Here is a 22,222-nt window from a genome sequence, read left to right on the forward strand (position 1 = left end):
AAAAAGCTGAAAATTTAAATAGTTAAAAGTTGAACTGTGACCAGTTGGTTTTTGTATTATATGATTTATTTATTACATTTTATGTGGAGTGAATAAATAAAAGTATATTTACGGTGGCCCCTACAGACAAAGCACGTGCAAACTCCAAAACACGTGCAAACTCCAAAACACGTAAAAACTCCAAAACATGTACAAAACACAACAGAAGTGCTCCAGGATGCTGGGCACAGTGTTGAGCTTTTGTTACCTAGTGGCTACACAAGTTAGCAAGTACCAACGACCGGATTTGGTGTGTGGTAGTAACAGGTAAATGAACTTTTTTTTTTAAATTATTTGAATATATATGAGTGCTTGTGTATAAATACACAAATAATACACACATGCTTTCAATTGTGTTATTTAAGTGATCTAGTAGCTCTGCTTTGGAAGTTCAGTTAACTCTAGGAATATGTTTTGGAGTTTGTACGTGCTTTGTCTCTAGGGGCCACCACATATATTTATATATAAACATATATAAATAAAACCACCTTTTTTTTTACATTAGTAGTTCATTTTGTGCATAATTTTATATTCTAGGTAATAATAAATTAATTAAAGCAACAAAACAACCTGAAGAGCCGGTTCGGAGCCGAAAGAGCCGGCTCTTTTTAGTGAGCCGAGCCGAAAGAGCCGGTTCTCTAAAAAGAGCCGGAAATCCCATCACTAAACCCTACTCTCTATCTTTACCATGTCATTTCAAAATTACAATTTAAAGTCTTTCAAAGGAATAACATCCATAAACCATACGCAATATATGTAAGTGTGACTCAATTTGGTTGCACTATGCATATATGTAGCTTTAAAATAAATCTTGCCAGAGGAAGAAAAATCATGCTTGGTGGAGAACATTCTCCTAGCCGGTTCAAATTTCACTTTGCTTGGCTGCTTGGGGGAGATAACAGAACAGAGTCCTGAACTCACAGCTCCCCGCCTGCTTGTAAATCCATCCTAGTTAAGACATTCTCATGTGAAAATCCAAGGCAACAAATGAGGAGAGAAACTAGACAAAAGAAATACTGTATTGTACATAATGTTTGGCTACACATGAGAAAAAGCTGAATGATGGCAGTGAGGAGAGCAAAGGTGGGAACAGTGAATTAAAGCAGTCTGGGAAGTTGTAATGAGTATTTCAATAAAAGTGATGTGTTAGAAGCCAAGAGTGCAAACTGACTCTCCTGACTTTAGCTGAGACATCCTGAAACCTGTCACATTTAAACCAAAAAGGTGAAAAGTGTTGAATGAAACCAACATGTCTCTTTGATTACTTAACTGGTGGGGAGGTGGCAAGTAATGATGCTAGACCAACTAATAATATCAGCTTTGTAGAGTCTGCATATTCTCCACAGGCGTGTGTGGGTTCTCTCCAGCTACGCTGGCTTCCTTCCACAGTACAAAGACGTCCGTGTTTTTAAATTAACTGGGGATTCTAAATTGGCGCGGAGTGTGGATAGCTGTCCATCTGCAACATTGCAACATATTGGCAACCTATCACTGCAGTCATAGCCTCTCACCTTATGATAAGTCTTTGCTGTACTAGTGGAAAAACCTCAGCAGAAGGTCAACACTGAGAGTCTTCATCATCATCTGCATTTCTTTGTCTCTCCAATGCATCACTTTCTAGCAGACAGTGCAGTGTTTTAGCCAACTTTGTCAGGGGGGAAAAAAATAGTGCTAGCAATGCTGCAGTGATCAATATGTAGACTCACTTGTTCGTCCATCTTACTGAAGCTCACACTAAGCACTGAATGTCCAGATTGCAGATATTTTCATACCTGAGTGTTTTATGGTGCACAAAGGGGTTTTCGAGAAAGATGACAATCAGTGTATTTGAGGAGGTCTTTGTGCAGCATGGGTAAGGGTTGCAGAGATCTCCACAAGCAATTTCAGCAACATCTTAAAAAATGAATACAAAGCCATCCTTCAGATGTGTGAATATAGAACTAAAACTCAATAAACTGGTAAAAAATCTCCTCAAAATTGTGAAACTTTGACCTTAGAGTCAGTATATTCACCCAGTCACCTGACCCTATTAAGCAGATTATTATAGAAGTGCACAGTGTAACTTGGAAACACATTTCCTAATAGTTATCCATATTCATGTTTCTTGTTTTATAGCCATAGCCACCAAGTAGAAAATGCATTGGTGGGAATCTCACGTCCAGCATGATAAATGATGACTGCCAGTGAGATTTATCTCTATCAAAATAACGTTGCCCCGACAAGCTCCTCAATCTCTCTACATCGCTACAGCAATCTAGGAAATGAAAATACTGATTTATACTTCTCATGGAAGTGTCCAAAACGACTTCATTTTACAAGGTGAATGAAATTAAAGGAAAAGATAATTTGTGTTTTCAGAATTTCTATTCTTCACAAGAGCTGAGCTAGGGAAAAGCTTGCATGCATATATATTTTTAAGTCTATGGGTTCTCGTGGGGAAAATAGATTCAACCGTCTATTCTGCCTCCATTATTCAAAATATACCAGAAGTCACGTCTCCACAGCCCTGTGTGAAAGGTTCAAAGGGCTTCCCAAAGGCCAGGCTGACTCAGACTACTTATTTTGACTGCAGGGACTGCAGGTGTGCATCTACCCTGAGGCCCTCATCAGTGCTGAAAGCTGATATTAGAAGGTATTACTGAGTGGGGCAACAGGTACTTTGTCAAGTCCACTCCTTGTTCTTTTCTCTGGTGAGGATAAAGGAAAAGCTCACTGCAATCTTCAAGCGCCAGGAAGTTTGTCTCCCAGTGGCTCCATCAACAATATTGTAATTGATTTTAGTAATCAAGTAGCAAACTGCATCATCTAAAAATATCCTTGTTAACAATGAGGATATTTGAGGCTGATGACATGTCTTTATTTTTCTTTTTCCTCTTTTTTTGTTTTTGCTTTTTTACCACAAAAGTCCTTTGATGGGTGGAATCCGATATTACACTGTTTGTGTGGGAATTACCCCTGACAGCTTCCTGTATGTAAATGAAAAACGTTTTAGATGTCGGACAAACATTTTGGTAGTGCAGAGTTCACATCACTGAATTCTTTGGCAATGACTCCCACACAGATTTACAGTCTCCCAAGCCAGGGGTGCACGACACGTTTGTCAAATCGGTTATAGTGTGATCCAGTGTGTTTACATAACCGTGACAACGTATTCCTTCCACACAGACTGAATGCATTCACTTAAAAAATACAGTATACCACTCATCCTGTCAGATACAATCCAGCCCCACAGAGAGCTTAGCTGTTCAAAGTGTCTCTGGCTATACACAAAACAAATTCTCAGACAGTGTGGTGATGACGATACCAGACTAAAAGCACGCTGTATCTGTGGGAGGGTTGACTTCTGTGAGGCCATTTGAGGTTTTTCTCTTGGATCTGCGTGTTCTGCACCTTTCCAGAAGTTTCCCTCCAGCATCATTATGCCTGTATCGCTAATGTAATGTTTTAACCTCACAGCGTTGTGTGCAAGTGTTCAAGTGACAACAGCTGCTAGCCCTCACCAAAACTCAGTGCTCCCTAACATTTAAATGAGATATCAATCCAGCAGCTAGTAGCCACTAAAGCTGTCAGTGCTCCAAAAGGTTCACTCGTAACGATTTTGGTATTTTAACAAACTTAAATTGTTATCATGAACAACTTAAATGTGTTCGAAGTCTGCTTTATGCTGCCACGGCAATAAATAGGTTGAACAGAATGATTGTGGTTTCTTAACGACACCGGAGAACCTACATGAATATCATTTGGGAATGTTTACAGTTTTCTTTTGTGGCTTTGGACCCTTCTTTTAAAAAAACAAGTCGCATATTAAAGGATTCTTCTGGTCTTTTCCCATCCATTAGCACATTCACTGCGTATCGCCTATGCTTTACACCCCTGCAGCAGCTTTTCAAAGCAAAACATAGCTTATTTTAGACTGTTTGATTCAAATTTCCCCACCCCGAGGGCAGCCAACAGTTTCCATTGGAGGAAGGCGTGGATATACCAGTGTTATCCTTTTGTTCTTTTTCTAGAAGAAGAATATTAATACATTCTTTGAAAAAAGCTTATATTACATTAAATCACACACTAATAATAAAACCTAAAAAAATAAAATGCTGGTATGTTTAAATCTGACTGTGTGACACCCCCCCCTTACTGCACCTCTGCTTTAGTGTCTAGCCTTTATGATTATCATGCCAGCTTACGTTACAAGCTCTGGGCTTCAAGGCCTGCTTGAGCCGCACTTCCTTCCTTCAGAAGTTGAAATTGATTCCCCTTACATAATGGTATATTTACAGCAGCCTTGGCAGAACACACAGACATAGCTCTTTATTTAGTTGGCATGAAATCAGAACAGAGACACTTGGCTCTTTGACAGTCCTGTGACCTCCCTGAACGGACTGACCCATTGCTTCCCTGCTTGTGCTCATGACAGCTCATTGAAACTCAACTCACTTTTTCTACCCAACAGCTGCAATTTCACTTGATTTCTTTTCATATCCTGTGACGACAGAGGTGAATGTGTATTCGCAGAATAACTTGATAATAACTTGTTTGATTTTTTTTTAATTTTTTTTTTTAATGCAACTACACCTTAAAACATGACAACCTTGACTTCGACTATGCATATTCTTGTGGGTTCAACTAGACACGGTATCATGTTAGCCTTTGAAAAGTAAATAATACAGCGATTTTTGAGATGTGGCTGTTAGTCTCCTTTCTTTTTTCCTTCTTTTTGATGCCAGGGTTATCCACTTTCCTACAGGCGCCTGTAAAACAGACAGTAGAGCCAAACAATCCTTGTCCCCTTTGACCTCCCCACTCCTATTCACTATGTTACTCATTCGGCATCAGATGGTAATGGATAGCCATAGAAACATCTATGGAGTCTGTGTTCTCTGCTAGACAAGGTCTTTAGGGATTCAGGCTAATGTTGTGATGTCTGTCTTCAGACTACATCTATTGACAGGCAAGGACCACCATGTCACCAGGGTGAGAATTAGCCGTCGATACCTTGCTGTGGTGGTGATGGGGGTGGGGGGTGGTGAAACGGGACACCCATTAGAAATACGTGGGAAGATATAACTGCAGAGAGGGGAGCTGTATCACCAGCAGCGTGGCAGACTTGTAATGAGAGTATAGCTGTTTTGAAAATACTTTGAAGGACGATTTAACGTTTTAAAAACACAGACAGAAAATATATAACCTTATTATAATGTAAGTTTAGGAATTATTTTTGATTGTATAAAATGTCACAAGAAATGAAAAAGGTTAGCCTAAGCTCCTCAGGTGACCTTTTTGAGTCGATGATCTCTATATGTTCAGAAAAAAGTAGCAAATCCTCACATTTGAGAAGATTTAAGCATGCGCTGACCTTTGCCATTTTTGCTGATGATGACTCATTTTGCAAATACATTTATGTTGTTATCTTAAAAGAGGATGACTCTTAGTTTAAGCATAAAACCAAGATAGAGAGACAGCCAAAAGCTAGTGTATATTTTTTTCTCATTTAGTAAATCAGCCATGCAAACTAAGGCAAATTAAACAGCTTAATCTCCAGCATACTTTGTAGCCGAGTGTTCATTCAACCTTCTGCTGATGTTTTTCCACTAGTACACCAAAGATTTAAGGTTTTTAGTTTTGATAAATCAATTGCATCGACTGATATAAAGTGGAGTAAAAAAGCAGAAGTTTTAGTCTCGTACACAAACTCTAAATGTTGTTTATTTTGTCATTAATGCCTGATTGCACATTTGAAAGGTCAATATGATTACATCATTATAGTCTTAATGTTAAAAAAGCATTGTGGTGGGAATGGGAGATTCCATGTTTGCACATGGGGGTCATGCCCTCTGGAGAACTCTGGCCTCTGTTAAGCCTAAGCCTTCAGAGAGCTCTACCTATTGTTCCCATTACAGTGCTCTGCAGAAGTTTGTGGATGTGTGTGTGTGTGTGTGTGTGTGTGTGTGTGTGTGTGTGTGTGTGTGTGTGTGTGTGTGTGTGTGCTCACCAACCTCCCCCTGCTTTTCCAAATCCCCCCTTCCCACCCCCTCCCTCCCATTTCTCTTTCACACCCTCTCAGCTGTGCTCACTCACTCATTCTGAGCCGGGCCAAAAACTGGCAGAGCAGCTCCTCCAGTCAGAAACTCCCGTCCTCACATTGACTCAGACAGCCAGGACTTTGTAACTCATTCAGGACGCCTCTTTATTCCCCCCCTCCTCCAACCCTGGGTTTGCCGGAGATAACGAACGAGGGATGGAGGTGGTTCATCAGTCGATTCATAGCTTACCCCTGTATGGATTAACTAATTTATTGTCATCCCATCAAGGTAACAGTAATGAGTTTATTATTTGAGCCTTTTGAAAGCTTTTCTATGCACAGCCTCTGTCCTGCTACTGCTTAAGTATTTCCTTAACTTGTTTACTACAGGCTTCTTTGTTACAGCTGCATGTTTAGACCATCTGGAGATGATATTACTCATGAGTGAAATGGACCCTGTAGATAAGGGTACCAACAGTCATAAACAAAAGATGAAAAAGAAAATGGGAGCAGTGGTTTTTTTTCTTTTTGTTTCCGCTCTTAATACTCATCATTCCGTATGAATGGACAATTCGCTTTGCCGTGTAGCGTAGCTCGCCAGCCAGTGACCGACTTCCTGTGATGTTAGAGTCATTTATGATGCGCGGACCTCGGAGAAGACTATCATTAGACCTATTATTGAATCTCAACTTGCCCCTGCTTGCACACAAACAAGACGACTGCAGAAGACAAAAGAGAGGAGACGCTGATGTGCTCCTTTTAATCTCAACATGGACACACACAGGCTGGGAGAACTATGACACATATTTTTGTCATTTATCACTAAACAAGGTAGTTACAGTGTCTGCATTGTTTTCTCTGCCAGCAGCAGCTGCTTCCTCCACTTGGCAAGATGTGCAGTCAGGGTCTGGAAGAGCTTAACATTTCACAACAAGTCTGCAGACAAAAATCTATCCCATGTTTGTGTGTACGGAATATTTAGCTCATTTTGGCCCCTTTTTTAACACCTACTGTGCTCCCTTTGCCTTAATTTTTTTTTCTATGTGGTTATACCGCAGGACTGAGGTTTGCAATTATCAATTCAATGGACTAAAACTGCTTTGAAGATATGGAAATGTCATACTGTTAAGGTTTGCGTTCTATACTTTAGAACCACATTACATTAATATTTTAGCATTTTTAATAATAAGTATCTTATTTTTCGACATATGTGCAAGAAAACCGATATGCTGTTTTCAGATCTTTTCTCCACATGTGAGGCTACAACTGCTAGGTAGCTTTTTAGCTTTGCACAAAGCCTGGAGGCGGGGAAACAGATGGGCTGTCTGAAGGTATTTAGGGGGAAAAAAACTCATTTTGACAAATCTGCCTGCCAACAACTCAAAAGCATATAAACTTTAAATCAAGTTGTGTTTTTACATGAGTTTATGTGCCAGACAAAATCATTCTGCTAAGCTAGCGGTCATCATATTTGATGTAAAATATATTTATATGAGAAAGATGTCAATCTTATAGTAACTGGAACTTTCCGAAATATATAACTGAAGCCAAAAGACAGGCTCTTCACATCCACTTATATTATATGTTTACTATTCATGTAACCTATCATAATACTTGATGTAACTACAGGGTGTGAGTATCCTGGGCCATTCATGCCTGGTAACATATTACTGTTTATCGGCACAAAACATAACCATATATTGTATGGTCTTTATCCACACTGTGGCGCTCTACATAGATGCACTCCACTGTGGCTCCTAGAGGGCTCAGTGAAGACATGCAAGTCAAAGTGAAGTGCACGGGGGATCCAGGTATTTGTGAGCAATTACAGCACAGTGGGATTCTTTGTTGTCTCCCACCTGTTTTGAGCCATTAGTTAAAGACTATGTGCAGCTGGTTTGGCCACTTATTAAAGCCAGTGGTTACAGCTGGAATGAACAGTTGTTAGCCGTTTGCACTGAGCCCATCTAAGATGGCCTGCCATTCACATGTAAAGGTAACTGAACCTGATCCCAGGTTGTCAGTGAGAGGCTATAGTTTTGTTTGCAGATGTGCTCTCAAGTTGTTAATGTAGTTTATGCACAGCTGCAAGAAAAGTTTGTGATCCGTTTGGATTTTTTTTGTCCAACTCATATGGACGAACAGTCTGACTGAACTGAAAATCCACTGAAAGTTGTCTATGTTATTGCAGAACAGTGTGTGAAGTTTAAAGGAGCTGCAGCGCTCCCTACCAGAGTTGTGTGCTGGAGCTGACTGTGTTATTATCCCATCTCTGTGACATTATACAGATCCTAGAGGAGGAAAAAAAGCATCTGAAACTGAATGTTTAAAGTAGTCTGAAGCTTTACCATTGTCCTCACAGAGGGCACATGTATACAGTCTGCATATATTCTCACCAGTATTATAGGTCAAGATGTTGAACATGAAGACAAAACTTGCTCCACCAGGCTTTATATTTGAGGTTTTGGTGTGTGTGCAATACCATACTTATTTAAACACAGTGTTTCACATTCTGTCAGAAAGTTGAACATTTGCCTCATCTGTTCACAGAACGCTGTTCTCAAAAGAAAAGGAGTTTATTGCAAAGCTGTCTGGTTGCCAATTCTCCTTGCAGCTGCATGCAGTTCAGTTTAGCTGTGTCTTTCCTGTGTTTGTTGCTGTATCAGGTTTTGGGGTTGATTGTATTAATCCTCTGTCTGGTAATGCTGATCTTGAAGTAGCAGATGAAAGCCTAAACTAACTTTTGGTACGTGCTCCACTGCAGAGAATATCACCAGTAGAGTTACTGCTAAAACATGAAAAATATGGTGTTTTCCCTTCTCCTTAACGTTTCTTCTATGAAGTCTCAGTGTGAACAGGGAATCTTAATGTCTATGTCTCACTGAATGGAAGCTGCTTCTGAAGTAAAGGTCTGAAAGCTGAGGTTTTCTTTCTTTTTTCTTTTTTTTTGTAAAACTTTGGAGCAGTTTGCCAAAGCATGGCAAATCAGGCAAATTGTGAAAGCTGCCACGGTTGTCTCTTCAGGTAAAGTCGTGTTATACATGAAGACCGTCTCTGCATATGAACACCTACTGAGGTTGATCTCATTTATAAAGTCATAAAAGTGTTTCTGTTTTTTTAACATAGTATCAGCCCAAGAATTATATGAGAGAAATACTTTGTCCGTAAAAGAATCAGTCAAAAATTATCTTAATTTATTATAGTCAGAATTTAACCGGTGGCTCATGATTTGTGAGCTAAATGTTAATTTCTTTCTGAAGTTAATATTATTAATTATTTACCACCATTTCCATGCCACTGAAAGTAGATAAGAATAGTTTTAGGGCATAAATCAGTGATTGACCTTTGCATGCTGGGAGACGATGGGATTATCTGAATGCTCTGTGCTTCTAAATAGTAAGATTCTCCAAACACTTACCACTTGAGCCCTAAATAGTTTATATTCTCCATGTGCTAAGTGAGTGTGACATCTCACCCAACCTTATAAACTGAGGCCAACTTAGGCCGCTATGGAAGAAAGCGGATCATCAACAGGAAATGACAGGAGGAAGAGCAGTGTGCTGTAATGCCCATGGTATGCTGTTTAATCCTGTTGCACGCTTGTTTAACGGCTTCACAACTGTTGTTTCCGAGAGGAAATGCTCTGTCTGTCCATGCAAGTAATGGAAGGCTGATTGATTTTAAATGTGGACAGAGGAACTCAAAGGGACACCAGGGAATTGCAGTTACTTTGCATGACAATTAACGCAAACAATGCTGGCAGGGTGGAGATGCCTCTGAGTCAGAAACCTTTCTGGCCAGTGGGAGTGATTGGTGTAACTGTGGGTAATGACTCAAAGCAGTGGTTAAGAATAATCACATGCTCAGGTTGAGAAATATGTCAGGTTGACCTTGTTGAGGCAGTTTGTATAAAGCGTTACGCATGCGTCATTTCCTTGATGCTACAGCCTAATTAATTATTGCTGTTACACTGGACCTGCTGCTGCATAGTAAACCGATTCATCATTTGTGCTTTAATGTGCATATATGGATTCATTTTAGTTTCTTAAGATTGGGTTCTCTTTTTGAAATATGCAGTGTAAAGTTATACGAATCAAATCAGCTTGTAATACAAGGCAAAAAAACCCAACTTTTTTTTTTCTTTGCCTTGTTCAAAGGTCGTGTACCACATGAAAAGACCAAAATTAAGAAGATTTAATTGTTAACTAGTATGCATTATAGGCAGCTTATAAAAGAAATACATCAGTGAACTACACTCATAGACTGGATGTCTAGTCATCTTAGGTATCACAAGCAAGGGGTTGAAGTGCCTGCTCATACAGTAGTCACTTCTTTAGTATTGATTTTACTCCATAGTGAACTAAATTTACAAAATGTACCTGATGCTAAACGCTAAAACTAGCGATTCAGATCAAAACTTCATCAGCTCATTACCAGTTGGGTGATTTTCTTATTCGCCTTTATATAATCCTACTTGTTTTTGGATCCATTGCCCCCTGCAGGCCATTAGAAAGAATGCATCTGTAGGCACTGTGGCTTAGTGTTTCACAAATAACTCTGCACAGTAAGTCGTCTTGATGCATGCTCAATCATACAGGTCTTCTGTTCATCTGGATGTAGCGTTTTCACTGGGAGAAATGTTTCGTCACTCATCCAAGTGACTTGTTCAGTCTCAGCTGACTGCAGGTTTCCCCAAACAGTACATTTGCACAGTGACTGAAACTAGCCCGCTGAATGAACACTGGGCTTTGAGGTGAGTTCCTTGATCATTAATATGCAAATTGTCATAACTATTGATCACCAACCACTGATCAAAGCCCATTGATCAATGGCCATGAGAACCATTCACAGAGAGTTGGGGAATGGCTGCAGTATTCGCATCTGTATTGTCTGCTTTAAGTTTAAAATGATATCATTCAAATCAATTCAATTCAATTTTATTTATACACTACCAATTCACAACAGTCGTCTCAAGGTGTTTGAGGTGACTGTGATACAAGAGTAAAAACGAATGTAAGGCTGTTACACAGTTACAAAATATCCCATTTGTTTCTTTAGTGTTATATTTGAGGGTATAATATATTAACAATGCTTTGACCATGATATGTCACCACATAATTACACAAATAAAATGCATTCCATTTACAATGTTCTTCAATTTGCTGCTTAGGTCTGCTTTACATTTTAAATTATATCATATTAATGTCAAAATGTAACACTGATAGTCAACTGCAACAAAAATTTGAATAATGTGCATTTATTTCTAAAAATGTTTGATTTTATAGCATAATTTATTAACAATCCTTCAACTTTGATATGTTACCTCATAGTTGCAAAAATAAAATACATTGTATTTGTGTTGTTGTTTAATTGGTTGCTTATGTCTGCTTTACATCTAATATTATACAAACTAGCCTCTGCCACTTTTTCAAATTCTTCATTTCATATTTACACGGTGACAAGATTCCACGGCATATACAGAAAACATTTGGTGAGCGTTAAGTTACTATGTTGAATGTGACACGTGAAATAAATGTAAATGGAGAATGTAACATTGGATATATGACGTTAAAAATGAATTGAAATTGTAGTGAGCCATTTGGAATGACCTATGCCTTCAGCAGGAACAAGTGAGTTCAGTACTGACAACAGGGGAAGTTGGACCTTAAGGAGTAAATCATTCGCCCTGGAACCCGAAACGGCTTTGCACGGCCCTGGTCGCCACAGTCTCACACGGTGTGTCGGAAACAGTAGGCACACTCAAACCCATCGATGTGGCGCTCTCACCCGCTCTTTGAATTAAAGCTAATATTTATCCCCCGCTTTCTCGAGTTTGCTACACGGAGGACTCCGTGCTGGATTAAAAGCGGAGGCGCGGTCTCAAGTGTTTTGGAGCGACGGAGCTTTTACGCCGGTGGCCAAAGAAACACTCCCATGTGCGAGCACGAGTGAGCGCCTCGGTTACCGGTTAGTCACCGTTTTGGTTCTGTTTTCGTTGACAAACAGCCTCACTGAATGACTGACCGACTGCGTGTCGCAGGTCGAGGGAAGGTAAAATGACGCTGCGGTTGTGATTTGTGCGGTTGGGAGGTGAGCTAAAGCTGCCGCTTTGTTTTTGTTTTCCTCGTGAATGGCCACGTTCAAACATTTACTGGAACGACCGAATAAGTTTTCTGCACGCATAAACACAAACGTCAAGTGTCTTCAAAGGTAAATATGTGGGCGTGGCAAGGTTAATGAATCGTATCCGCTTCGCGCAAAGTGTAATTAATTAATGGGAACTCTGCGAACGATCAATAGCGGGTCGTGACTAATCACTGGATTAGGAAAGCGAGAGAGCGCATTAGACTACTGTGAGAATGACTCTTAGTTTCTGGATACCGATCGAAAAATGGATCAAAACTTAAACGACTTTAATGTGAGAGCCGAATTGCAAACCTTTGCAAGCATTGATCAGGAACTTTTACTCTAACGGTGATTAACGGATGCTTAGATTGATTATCAATAGGTTAAACAGCTACACGTACTGCTGTAATGATATTTAGGAACCATATGAACATTAGCAACCCGCCAGATCTTTTATTTTATTAATAAAATGGTTTAAAGAGTGGCTTCAAACATAACTACTTTTATGATTTTTATATAGAATCTAATAGTTGCTAACTAAAGGTAGCCCCCTATTGGATTAGTTTGTGTTTTATGGAACATGTAACCTTAATTGTCATCCTTGACTGTTAATGATGAGGTAAATTTAATTTAACTTAATGATTGAGGTGTCTTCAAAGTCTGAATACTGTCAAATTTGGCAAAATGTATTTGCTGTATTGTATTTTTTGCTTGTAAAACATTGCTGGGTATTTTAGTTAGATTTTTGTGTAATCTTTACTGTATAAAAAGGTCAAAATTGTAGCAACTTGGTGAAGTCTACCAGCCAAAACACATACGTTTCAAGTGTTCCTGGAGTTTGGGCCTCTTCCAATTTTTTTTCCTCTTCTCCATGCAAATTGGAAGTGATGAAGTTGTGCCAGGAACCTCTACTCTGCTTATTTCAACTGTATCAAACTGATTAGCACAGTTGGGGAGTGCTGGTAATGTACCCGTAACCTTGAGGTCATGCAAAAGTACAGCAAATGTATTGTCCTTAGCTAGGAAGACAAATGTCCTTTTTTTACCTATTCTTCAGGACACAGAGAACCCCACCCCACTAAATTGATACATGCTGACACATGCTGTGATGTCTGTGCTGTTAGTCATGGGATTTTGAGAAGCCTACAGGTAACAGAAGGCGCTTTTAAATTTACACACTTCGTAACGCGATACTAGCCTTGCATTTTTAACTATTGCACCAAACTGACAGCTCAGGTGTTGAAAGCACTATTTATGCAACATTCACATTAAACACATGCATGACTCTCTGTGTGAGCCAGCAAACAGTTTAGGCATCTCTTTTTATCTCTTTCTTTGTATCACTTCATTAGGAGTAAACCTTGCTCCCCCCCCCCCCCCCCCCCCCCCCCCCCGCTGACCTGTCATGTTGTGTTCTAGTCTATTAATAGTTTTCATATGCAACATGCAGATTTCATCCATCTGATGCGATCACTGTGGCAGGATCCCTGGTGGTCAGAGTCATAAATAATTAAACTGCTAGTCTGACGCCTCATTTGTCTTCTTAAGAGCTCGTCTCTTCTGCAGCAGGCCCGCTGCATCCCTGTGAAATGCAGCAAGTTGTTTTGTTTATCTCGATGAAGCTGATGTAAAGGCTCTGTTGTCATAGTGATCACTGCAGCCAGATTGGTTATGTGAAACAGGTACAGTCTCCACTTCAGTCTGTCTGGTATGACATGACAGGAGAGTGCTTGTGGCCATTATCCACAGGTTAAATCAAGATACAGAGCCTGCCTCTAATGGAACATGCTGAGAGAAAAGCATTTGCCTTTGACTGTGTGGTGCGTGTGTTTCAGAAGACGTATAGTTGTGAAATGGAGTTCAAGTAATTTATGTCAAACAAAGACATTTAATGGCAACCTTGGTTACCAGAAGGTCTTATCTTGTCATTAGTCTCTGTCCGTTCAGAAATGTGTTTTGCAGCCAGCTGGTGATTTCTTGTCGTGCTGAAAAACGTTATTCTCGATTCATGTTATTTTAGTTCTTGCTGGAGAGCGTGCAGTTTTGGATCTTGCATCATTTAAATTTTTCCTCCCATTTATTTATACAGGTGGAGAAAGAGAGCGGATGACAGCCAACCATGAGACCTACCTTCTTATGGCCAGCACCCAGAATGACATGGAAGACTGGGTGAAGACAATCCGAAGAGTCATCTGGGCGCCTTTTGGTGGAGGTTAGTACATACTATTTTGGTTTCCAACAGTTGTGAAACGAAGACGTTGAAGATGTTTTGTCTCCAGTAAATCCAGCCCACATCTTCTCTTCACAGCATTGTGCTCTAGCCCCTACCTGAACGTATAAACTCACTCTGTGTTTGGTCAGCAAAACCCATTTTGGACAAGTAAAAGTCTTAATATATGAATATATTTATACAATGTGCATACCTGTGGAACGTGCATTCAAAGTTTACCTGCTTTATTGTCATTTGAATTATATCAGAAGTAACAAACGATTGTGATGCAAAAACACAGATGAATATATTTATACAATGTAGATATAGTTGAGATGACCTGCTGAATCTCGCACTGAAGATCAGAATGGAGGAGAAAAGAGATTTAAGTGACTTTGAAAGTGGAATGGTTATTAATGCCAGACAGACTGGTCTCAGTATTTCAGAAACCATTGATTTACTGGGATTTTCCCACATAGTTGTCTCTAGGGTTTACAGAGAATGGTCTGAAAAACTGAAACTACCCCAGATTCTCTGGGTAAAAATGAATTGTTGATGCCGCAGAAGACAATACCAGACTACTTCAAGTTCATAGGAAAGCAAAGTAATTAAAATAACTACTAGTTGCATATTTTGGATATGCTCTTCTGCATGTCCAAGATATGTACATCTGAACACACAGCGTATTAGTGGTAACATTTATTTGAATTATTCTGTTTTTAACTGTTTGAATGTGTAGACATCAGCAAGACAACCTGCAGAAGTTCAAACACAGCTGTAGAAGGGGGACGAAAGGTGATTTAAGCGACGTTGAATGTGCCATGGTCAGTGTTGGTCAAGTTACTTGAAAAAAGTAATCAGTAACTAATTACTGATTACTTCCCCCAAAAAGTAATCCCGTTACTTTACTGATTACTTATTTTCAAAAGTAATTAATTAGTTACTTAGTTACTTTTTAAAAACACGATTTACAACCTGAAGAGGTGATAAAGCGATAGATCTTTCAGCCCAATTCTACTTTTTTTGCATAATCATCATACAAAATGTAATCAAATGGAAAAGTCTCTTTTTTTTAACTTGTTTTATCAGTTTTAATCTTTTAACTTTATGCATCAAGCAAAAAAATGTAATTATATGCAACATTCTCTGACTTGAATAAATTAGTTTAAGATTTAAACCTATTTTCTGCACATTCCAGCCCATAAAATAAAATATTTTTAGTGTTTACACTCACTCTGTTTTACTTGCATCAAATAGATGCAAGTAAAACACAGCAGAAAATAAATAAAGTCAAAGACTAGCGGTCCTGTTGCTCTATTTTCACCGTAAAGCAGGACTGGGGGTAGGCGGAAGTTTACCCTGGTGCAGGTGTGCCGCGGTCAGTTGAAGAATCCACGAGTTTCTCTGTGAGTTTCCCATTATGTCGTTGCGCTCTCGGTGCTTGCTTGGAAGTTTAGGGATTTTTTTCGCTGTAAAAAGAAGTTTTCTTCCCACGCACGATGGACGCTAATGTTTTTGTCACTTTTTACGGAATCAAACTCAAAGTAAGGTCAGTACTTCCACGCTTTAAACGCTGCACGCTCATACTCTCTCCCACAATCGATATGTGGTCCATTGTTGATCTGCACACAGCTGTTGTCACTAACGGCGCACTCGCTTACGTCACTGTCATGAGACATTCTCGCAAAAAATCACGGTTTTAGTAACGCAGTAACGCAGCGTTCCTACGGGAAAGTAACGGTAATCTAATTACCGTTTTTGCAATAGTAATCCCTTACTTTACTCGTTACTTGAAAAAAGTAATCAGATTGCAGTAACGCGCCCATCTCTGGCCATGGTTGTTGTCCAACACAACCGTCCTTATGGTTTACAGAGAAAAAGAGTAAACCTCAAGTGAGCGACAGTTCTCTGGCAGGAAGTGTCATGTTTGTTCTAGAGGTCAGAGGAGAACGACCAGTCTGCTGAACAGTGATGCAAAAGAGCATTTCTAAATGGACAACACATTGAACTTGAAGCACATGAACTGTAGCAGCAAAAGACCACACTGACTGCCACTCCTTCCAGCTGAGAACAGGAAACACCTACTCTTTAAAATAGGAAAACAGAAGATTTAAAAAAACAATAAAGCATTTCCTCATCAGATGAGTCTTGATTTCTGCAACATGCAGAATTTGGTGTAAACAGCATGAAAGCATAGATTACTTGTATCAAATGATCAGGCTGCTGGTGGTGATGCAATGGTGTCGGGTATTTTCTGGGACACTTGGACACCATGTCCATCCCTTCATCATCACTGTGTACCCTACTGATGGAAGCTTCCATTAGAGAGACATGCTATTTTACAAAGCTCAAATAATCTCAAAGTGGCTTCTTGAACTCGGAGTGAGTTCACTGTAACGAAATAGCCTCCACAGTCAGCAGATCTTAAATCCATCACCTCTGGCATGTGGTGGAACGGGACAAATCTGCAGCAACTGTGTAATGTGGATGTTTCAAGCAGCAGTCTATGGCACAAAGAGCTGGTAAAGTCCACTGAGTATAAAATAAGAGTGTGCTGGCATTTAAAACCTTTTTTTCCCCTTGTGGCATCATGGCATGTGTTCCGGGTGGCATTATCACAGTACTTGGCCATTACTTGACATAATAATGTTTTCAGTGTCTTTTGAAGTATCAAATCCAAGTCTGTGCTTCTTGAATCTCCACATAGCATTTTTGTTTTTCATTTCTACCCAGCCTGGTCATGTCATGTAATAAAGGAACACAAATGCATTCTATAGCGGTTACATGTGTCAAGTGAGCTGAAATCTAATCATAAAATAAGCTGTGAGTCATCGCTCAAGTGCATGATGCTGTAATTGTTCTCATGAAGTTGTTCCTGACTTTGGAATTAGCGTGCTGATTACCGAGCCTCCCGCTGCGCCGCCGTGGTTTCGTTATCCACCGCCTTGGCAGACACCGGCCTACTTTGTGTAAGAACAGGGCACAAGTGCAGCATTTGTAACTGGACAGCCAGTTCAGGCAGCTCTCAGTAACAAAATGAATAGAGGAGGCAGAGCTGGCCCCTCTGTTTTCAGTGCAGGCAGCTTGATGTCTATTGCAGCTGACTGCTCTTCAAAAGGATGAGCCATTCGTCAAAGATACCACACGAAAGGTGGCTCCATGCTGGACCAGAGCCAGGCTGTCTTTGTCTCTGTCATGCACACACATACAGAGCCCAGACACATGCGCGCACACACCACACACACATATTCCAGCTTTTCACATTTTGCAGTAGCAGCAGAAGCTAGCTGAGCACGGATTGGCTGACGAGTGATCCTGAAGTGTGGTGAAACTCTGTTCAGTAAGTGACAGGAAGGCGGCTGCCAGAATGAATGAGCCCCCCTTGAAACCTTTACCGTCATGCTGTGATGCCACTCGCTGCGATGTGGCATTAACCGCAACAAACACTTAAGCAGGAAAGAGTGTGAGATGTGCAGCTGCGGCTTTTCCGTCTGGATCTTTGGAGATCTGTGTCATGGTAAATGTCAGTTGTCTTTTCGTAGTTTGGGGAAGTGTTTGAATTTGAAAAGAGCTTCTTTTAATATTTTCAAAATGCCTCATTTCCAAGCCATGTTCCCTGTGGTAAATGTCAGCTATTCCAGACTGCTGTGCCATTTCTGTCCAGTTTTGTCTGATCCCTGTGCCGCACTGACTTTCAGTAATAGTGGTGGTCATAACAATTTTCATCTATTAATTCAGCTCCTCACCTCCTGCGCACTTGTGCACTTTCAGCTTCAATGTGGCTTCCAAAACTGTCATAACTTACAGTAAAAAAAATTGCTTTTAAATGTGACCCCACAGATAAGCAGCACACAGTTAAGTACATTTATCTGTCTTCTGGCTTTGGATTGCAGTGTCCTCTTCTAAACTTCCTTTGATCTCAACTCCATAAAAGCTGGAGAAAGTTTGTTTTTAAATGTCAGTCGGGATGTGAGATCAGCCATCATTTGCCTTTATATTATGCTTCTGAGCTTTAAGTAGTATTTATAGACTATCAGTAGGAGGGAACAAATGTTTTTAACCATATTGTGTCTAATTAAGTGGCAAATTTTAAATTATGTTCATTCTTCTAATCATAAATACAGATCACACTCCGAGAGTAGTTGTCCTAACTGTTAATTTCATCCATACCAAATCTCTGAATCATCGTTACGTTTTAAACCATCTTAATAACGAAAGCATTACCTAAGTCCTGCCACGGCACACCGAGCGATGGTAAAACAAACAGAGCTGCGTCAGCATGTTTCTGTCTGGAGGCGTATTGTTGAATCTAAACTTTATTTCCTTAACGACAATCCAGACCGGCCTCGTCAGTTTTGTAAATTGGCAGTTCATTAAATGCAAATGTTTTACACGTTTGCATGTTTTACCTTTACACTAAAGGTCAGAGAAGCAATTCGAGGTTGGTTTGTATTTGATAAAACAGGTTGTATGTTGTCCATGAACTAAAATCACTTTTATACTTGTGTGTGTGAGTGAGAGAGAGAGATTCTGTGCAACTGGCAGATACTAAGATTTTTTGCAGAGATGTCACTCATGTGCACGCTTTGGTCTTGTGGTTTGTCCCGTATCCAGCACTATTGGGAGCGCCAAATATTCATATAACACTTGCTCACACTCTGCATAAGCTGGTGCACACACACACACACAAACACACACACACACATTTACATGTGACCCAGGAAAACATTCCTAGACTCATGACCAAAACGTCTGGAGGAATGACCTCATTTTCACTCATTTTTTTTCCCTTTCTTCTCTTTTCGATACACGCGGATATTAATCATTCTTTACTAAAGTGAAGCTGAGCTCTTCTGTATTTTACTCTGGTCTGTCTAATATTTGGAAAAGTGGACCCACAGCTTCAGATATTTCACTGTTTTGTCATATTGGGGTTGCTGTGAAGATCGAAGTGGCAAAATCCCAGAGCGACTCCAGACTTCTGAGGAGCTTCTTCTCATCAAGCAAAGACAGCTTTCTGAGAGATGGAAATGAGAACAGTTTGGCCGACCCGCTGTCAAACTGATGCATCCAGTCTATTCCACTGCTTTTGTTTTGTTCTCTGTCATTTCTGCAAAGATTAGGGCTGGTTTTGGGAAAATGCTTGTGTGCACGCACTTGAAAATTTGCACCTCTGGTATGTTTTCTTATCACAAATTTATTAATAGGCCTTTTTTCTGGAAACTTAAAAGTTGCGTCATTTTTAAGAGGGGTGAGTAATCACATTCGCTTCTAATGAGAAATGTTTTGAAGCCTTTGCAGCAGTTTGTGGGAAAAGTCTCAATACACCTGTTGAAAATCTTAAGCTTCTAGTTTTTTAGTGTCTATTTCAGACCCTGGCTATTTGAAGCTGTTTCTTGCTCTGTTAAGGAGGATGCTGGTAGGCTGAATCTGTTTCCGGCGTCTGATTGTACCATGTTGTACCACGTGTGTGTGTGTATGTGTGTGAGTAGCCTCTCTCTGTATCTGGAGACTGGAAAAGTATGCAGATCCAAATCTCTCAGGAAGGCAGCTTTAATCCCCTCTTGTGTTGCATCCACATGAGACGGCTGTAAATGGAAATCAGGCTGGTTTTTTTTCTACAGCGTCTGCCTCGGACAAAAGGCGAGAGGTGCTCAGGAAGTTAGAGATTTGATCATCAGACTAAGTGTGTGTGTGTGTGTGCGTGTGCGTGCGTGTGTGTGCGTGTGCGTGCGTGCGTGTGTGTGTGTGTGTGCGTGTGTCTGCGTGTGCGTGCGTGTGTGTGTGTGTGTGTGTGTGTGTGTGTGTGTGTGTGTGCGTGTGCAAGAGAGAATATTTTACATTTTATTTGCTTGGATTGTCAGGAAAACCTTATCATAAATTCCTTTCAATTGATTTAACTGCTCTCTTTGATGTTACTTGAGCTGTAGATGGTATGCTAATGGCCTCTGCAATTCTTTGAGAAATGTCAGGGAGTTCAACATATTAAACAGCATTGATTTCTCTAGATAAAAAAAAATATATATATATATATATATATATATATGAATAAATATCTTGTACACACTGTTAGGGCTGCTCGATTATGGCAAAAATGATAATCACGATTATTTTCACTGAAATTGAGATCACGATTATTTGACGATATTTATTTAACCCTTTAAGACCTACTATAGAACCAAGTCCACCAGAGCTTATATTATTATTTTTTTTACATGCTGTAGTGCCATTTGTGGGAGCATTTCAAGTTGCTATACATCAATACAACTGTTATAGCCCATATTTTAATAATATGTATGCATTAAGTCCATAGTAATTACATAAATTGCAAAAAAGTGCAATAAACTACAAAAAAAATTGAAAATCGCTTTTGTTTTGTTTACATATATTTCTACTTGGAGAAATTTAAGAGGTTTATCCCTCAAAACTTTAAATACAATAAAGTTGCAAAAAATAGTTTCCCACCACAGGAAATTTATTTTGAGTGTCTTCATAGTTTTATTTTGGAGATACACCAATTTTTATATACTGCAGGAAAAACAAAAAACAATCCTATGATGCAAATTTGCAAAGAAAACAGCATGTGCATCATTTCACTGTGGGAAGTGTTACGACCAGCTGATAGGAACGGCAAAGCGTGTTTCTGGAATATTATGTTTTTGTTCCTGCAAGCGCTTTTTATGCAATTTTTGCAAAGCTATATGTGGAACGAAACCGTGACCGAGGACAAGCTGATGGCATCAGATGTAAGTACAACTCCTCCGGTTTCATATGCAAAACAAATTATTGCGCTAGCTTACACGGTTCAGGTTCTACAGGGATTTAAAAATAGTTACACAAAACGGAGCGTGCTGCTCTGACCGGCTTTAAAGGGTTAACAATGACTTTAAAAAAATAATATAAAATAGTGTGCAACACCACTGAAGTTTTTTTTTTTTTTTTTTTTAAACTCTCTTTTCAACCAACGGCAGTCACTCTCCAAATAACTTCTGCTTAGCTTTCCGAGCTTCCCTCGGGTCCTCTTAATCAGCGGTCTCCAACCTTTTTTGCGCCACGGACCGGTTTATGCCCGACAATATTTTCACGGACCGGCCTTTAAGGTGTCGCGGATAAATGAGGGAGGGGCTAATAATCGGCTCAGTCATTTTTAATGATCGTTGAAAGCCCAGATCGTAATCGTGATTAAAATTCGATTAATTGAGCAGCCCTACACACTGTATTAAATTATAAGCTTGGCTGCATAACAAAATGTAAACAGCATAAATAGAGTATAAGTGTATACTTCTGCCTACTCCTTTTCAAACAAAAAAATGGAATGATATTTTGTAATGATTGTGAATGTACATGTTTGAAATAAAAAGGAACTGAACTGAAGAGTTGACATTTATCACCTTTATAGCATTAGCAAACTTTTTGTGTGTGTCTGTTTCAGGGATCTTTGGTCAGAAGCTGGAAGAGACCGTGCGGTATGAACGCCGGTTTGGGAACAAGCTCGCCCCTATGCTGGTAGAGCAGTGCGTGGATTTCATTCGGCAGAGGGGTCTTCAGGAAGAGGGCCTTTTCAGGCTGCCAGGACAGGCCAACCTGGTCAAAGAGCTGCAGGATGCCTTTGACTGTGGAGAGAAGCCCTCTTTTGATTGGTAAGCAGAAATGTGCCCGTACAGGCTGGTTTAGATTTCCTCAGTGCGTTTTAATGTCGACTTGATACGTTCGGCTCGGGGAGTTGAAATGCAAAAAAAGTGGGCGGGTTAGTACAGGGTTCAGTTGTATCTACTTAGAGAAACTTGAGTGATACAGCTGCTCGAAACCTGTATCAATTATGAAAGACA

At 39.9% G+C, this 22,222-nt stretch overlaps 1 protein-coding gene across 8 annotated transcripts in view; it reads left to right on the forward strand.

Annotated features, from left to right (window-relative positions):
- The window catches only part of arhgap24 (Rho GTPase activating protein 24), an 81,874-nt gene that overhangs the window by 47,980 nt on the left and 11,672 nt on the right, over positions 1 to 22,222 (forward strand). For 2 of the 8 annotated variants that reach the window (XM_004549675.3, XM_004549678.3), the window contains 2 exons: positions 14,274 to 14,396; positions 21,826 to 22,033. In XM_004549675.3, coding sequence (XP_004549732.1) covers positions 14,274 to 14,396; positions 21,826 to 22,033 — 331 coding nt within the window. The other 6 variants (XM_076886602.1, XM_004549677.3, XM_076886605.1 and 3 more) reach the window with 6 other exon arrangements.

The sequence above is a fragment of the Maylandia zebra genome, linkage group LG7 (assembly GCF_041146795.1).
Source record: "Maylandia zebra isolate NMK-2024a linkage group LG7, Mzebra_GT3a, whole genome shotgun sequence".
Lineage (NCBI taxonomy): Eukaryota > Metazoa > Chordata > Actinopteri > Cichliformes > Cichlidae > Maylandia > Maylandia zebra.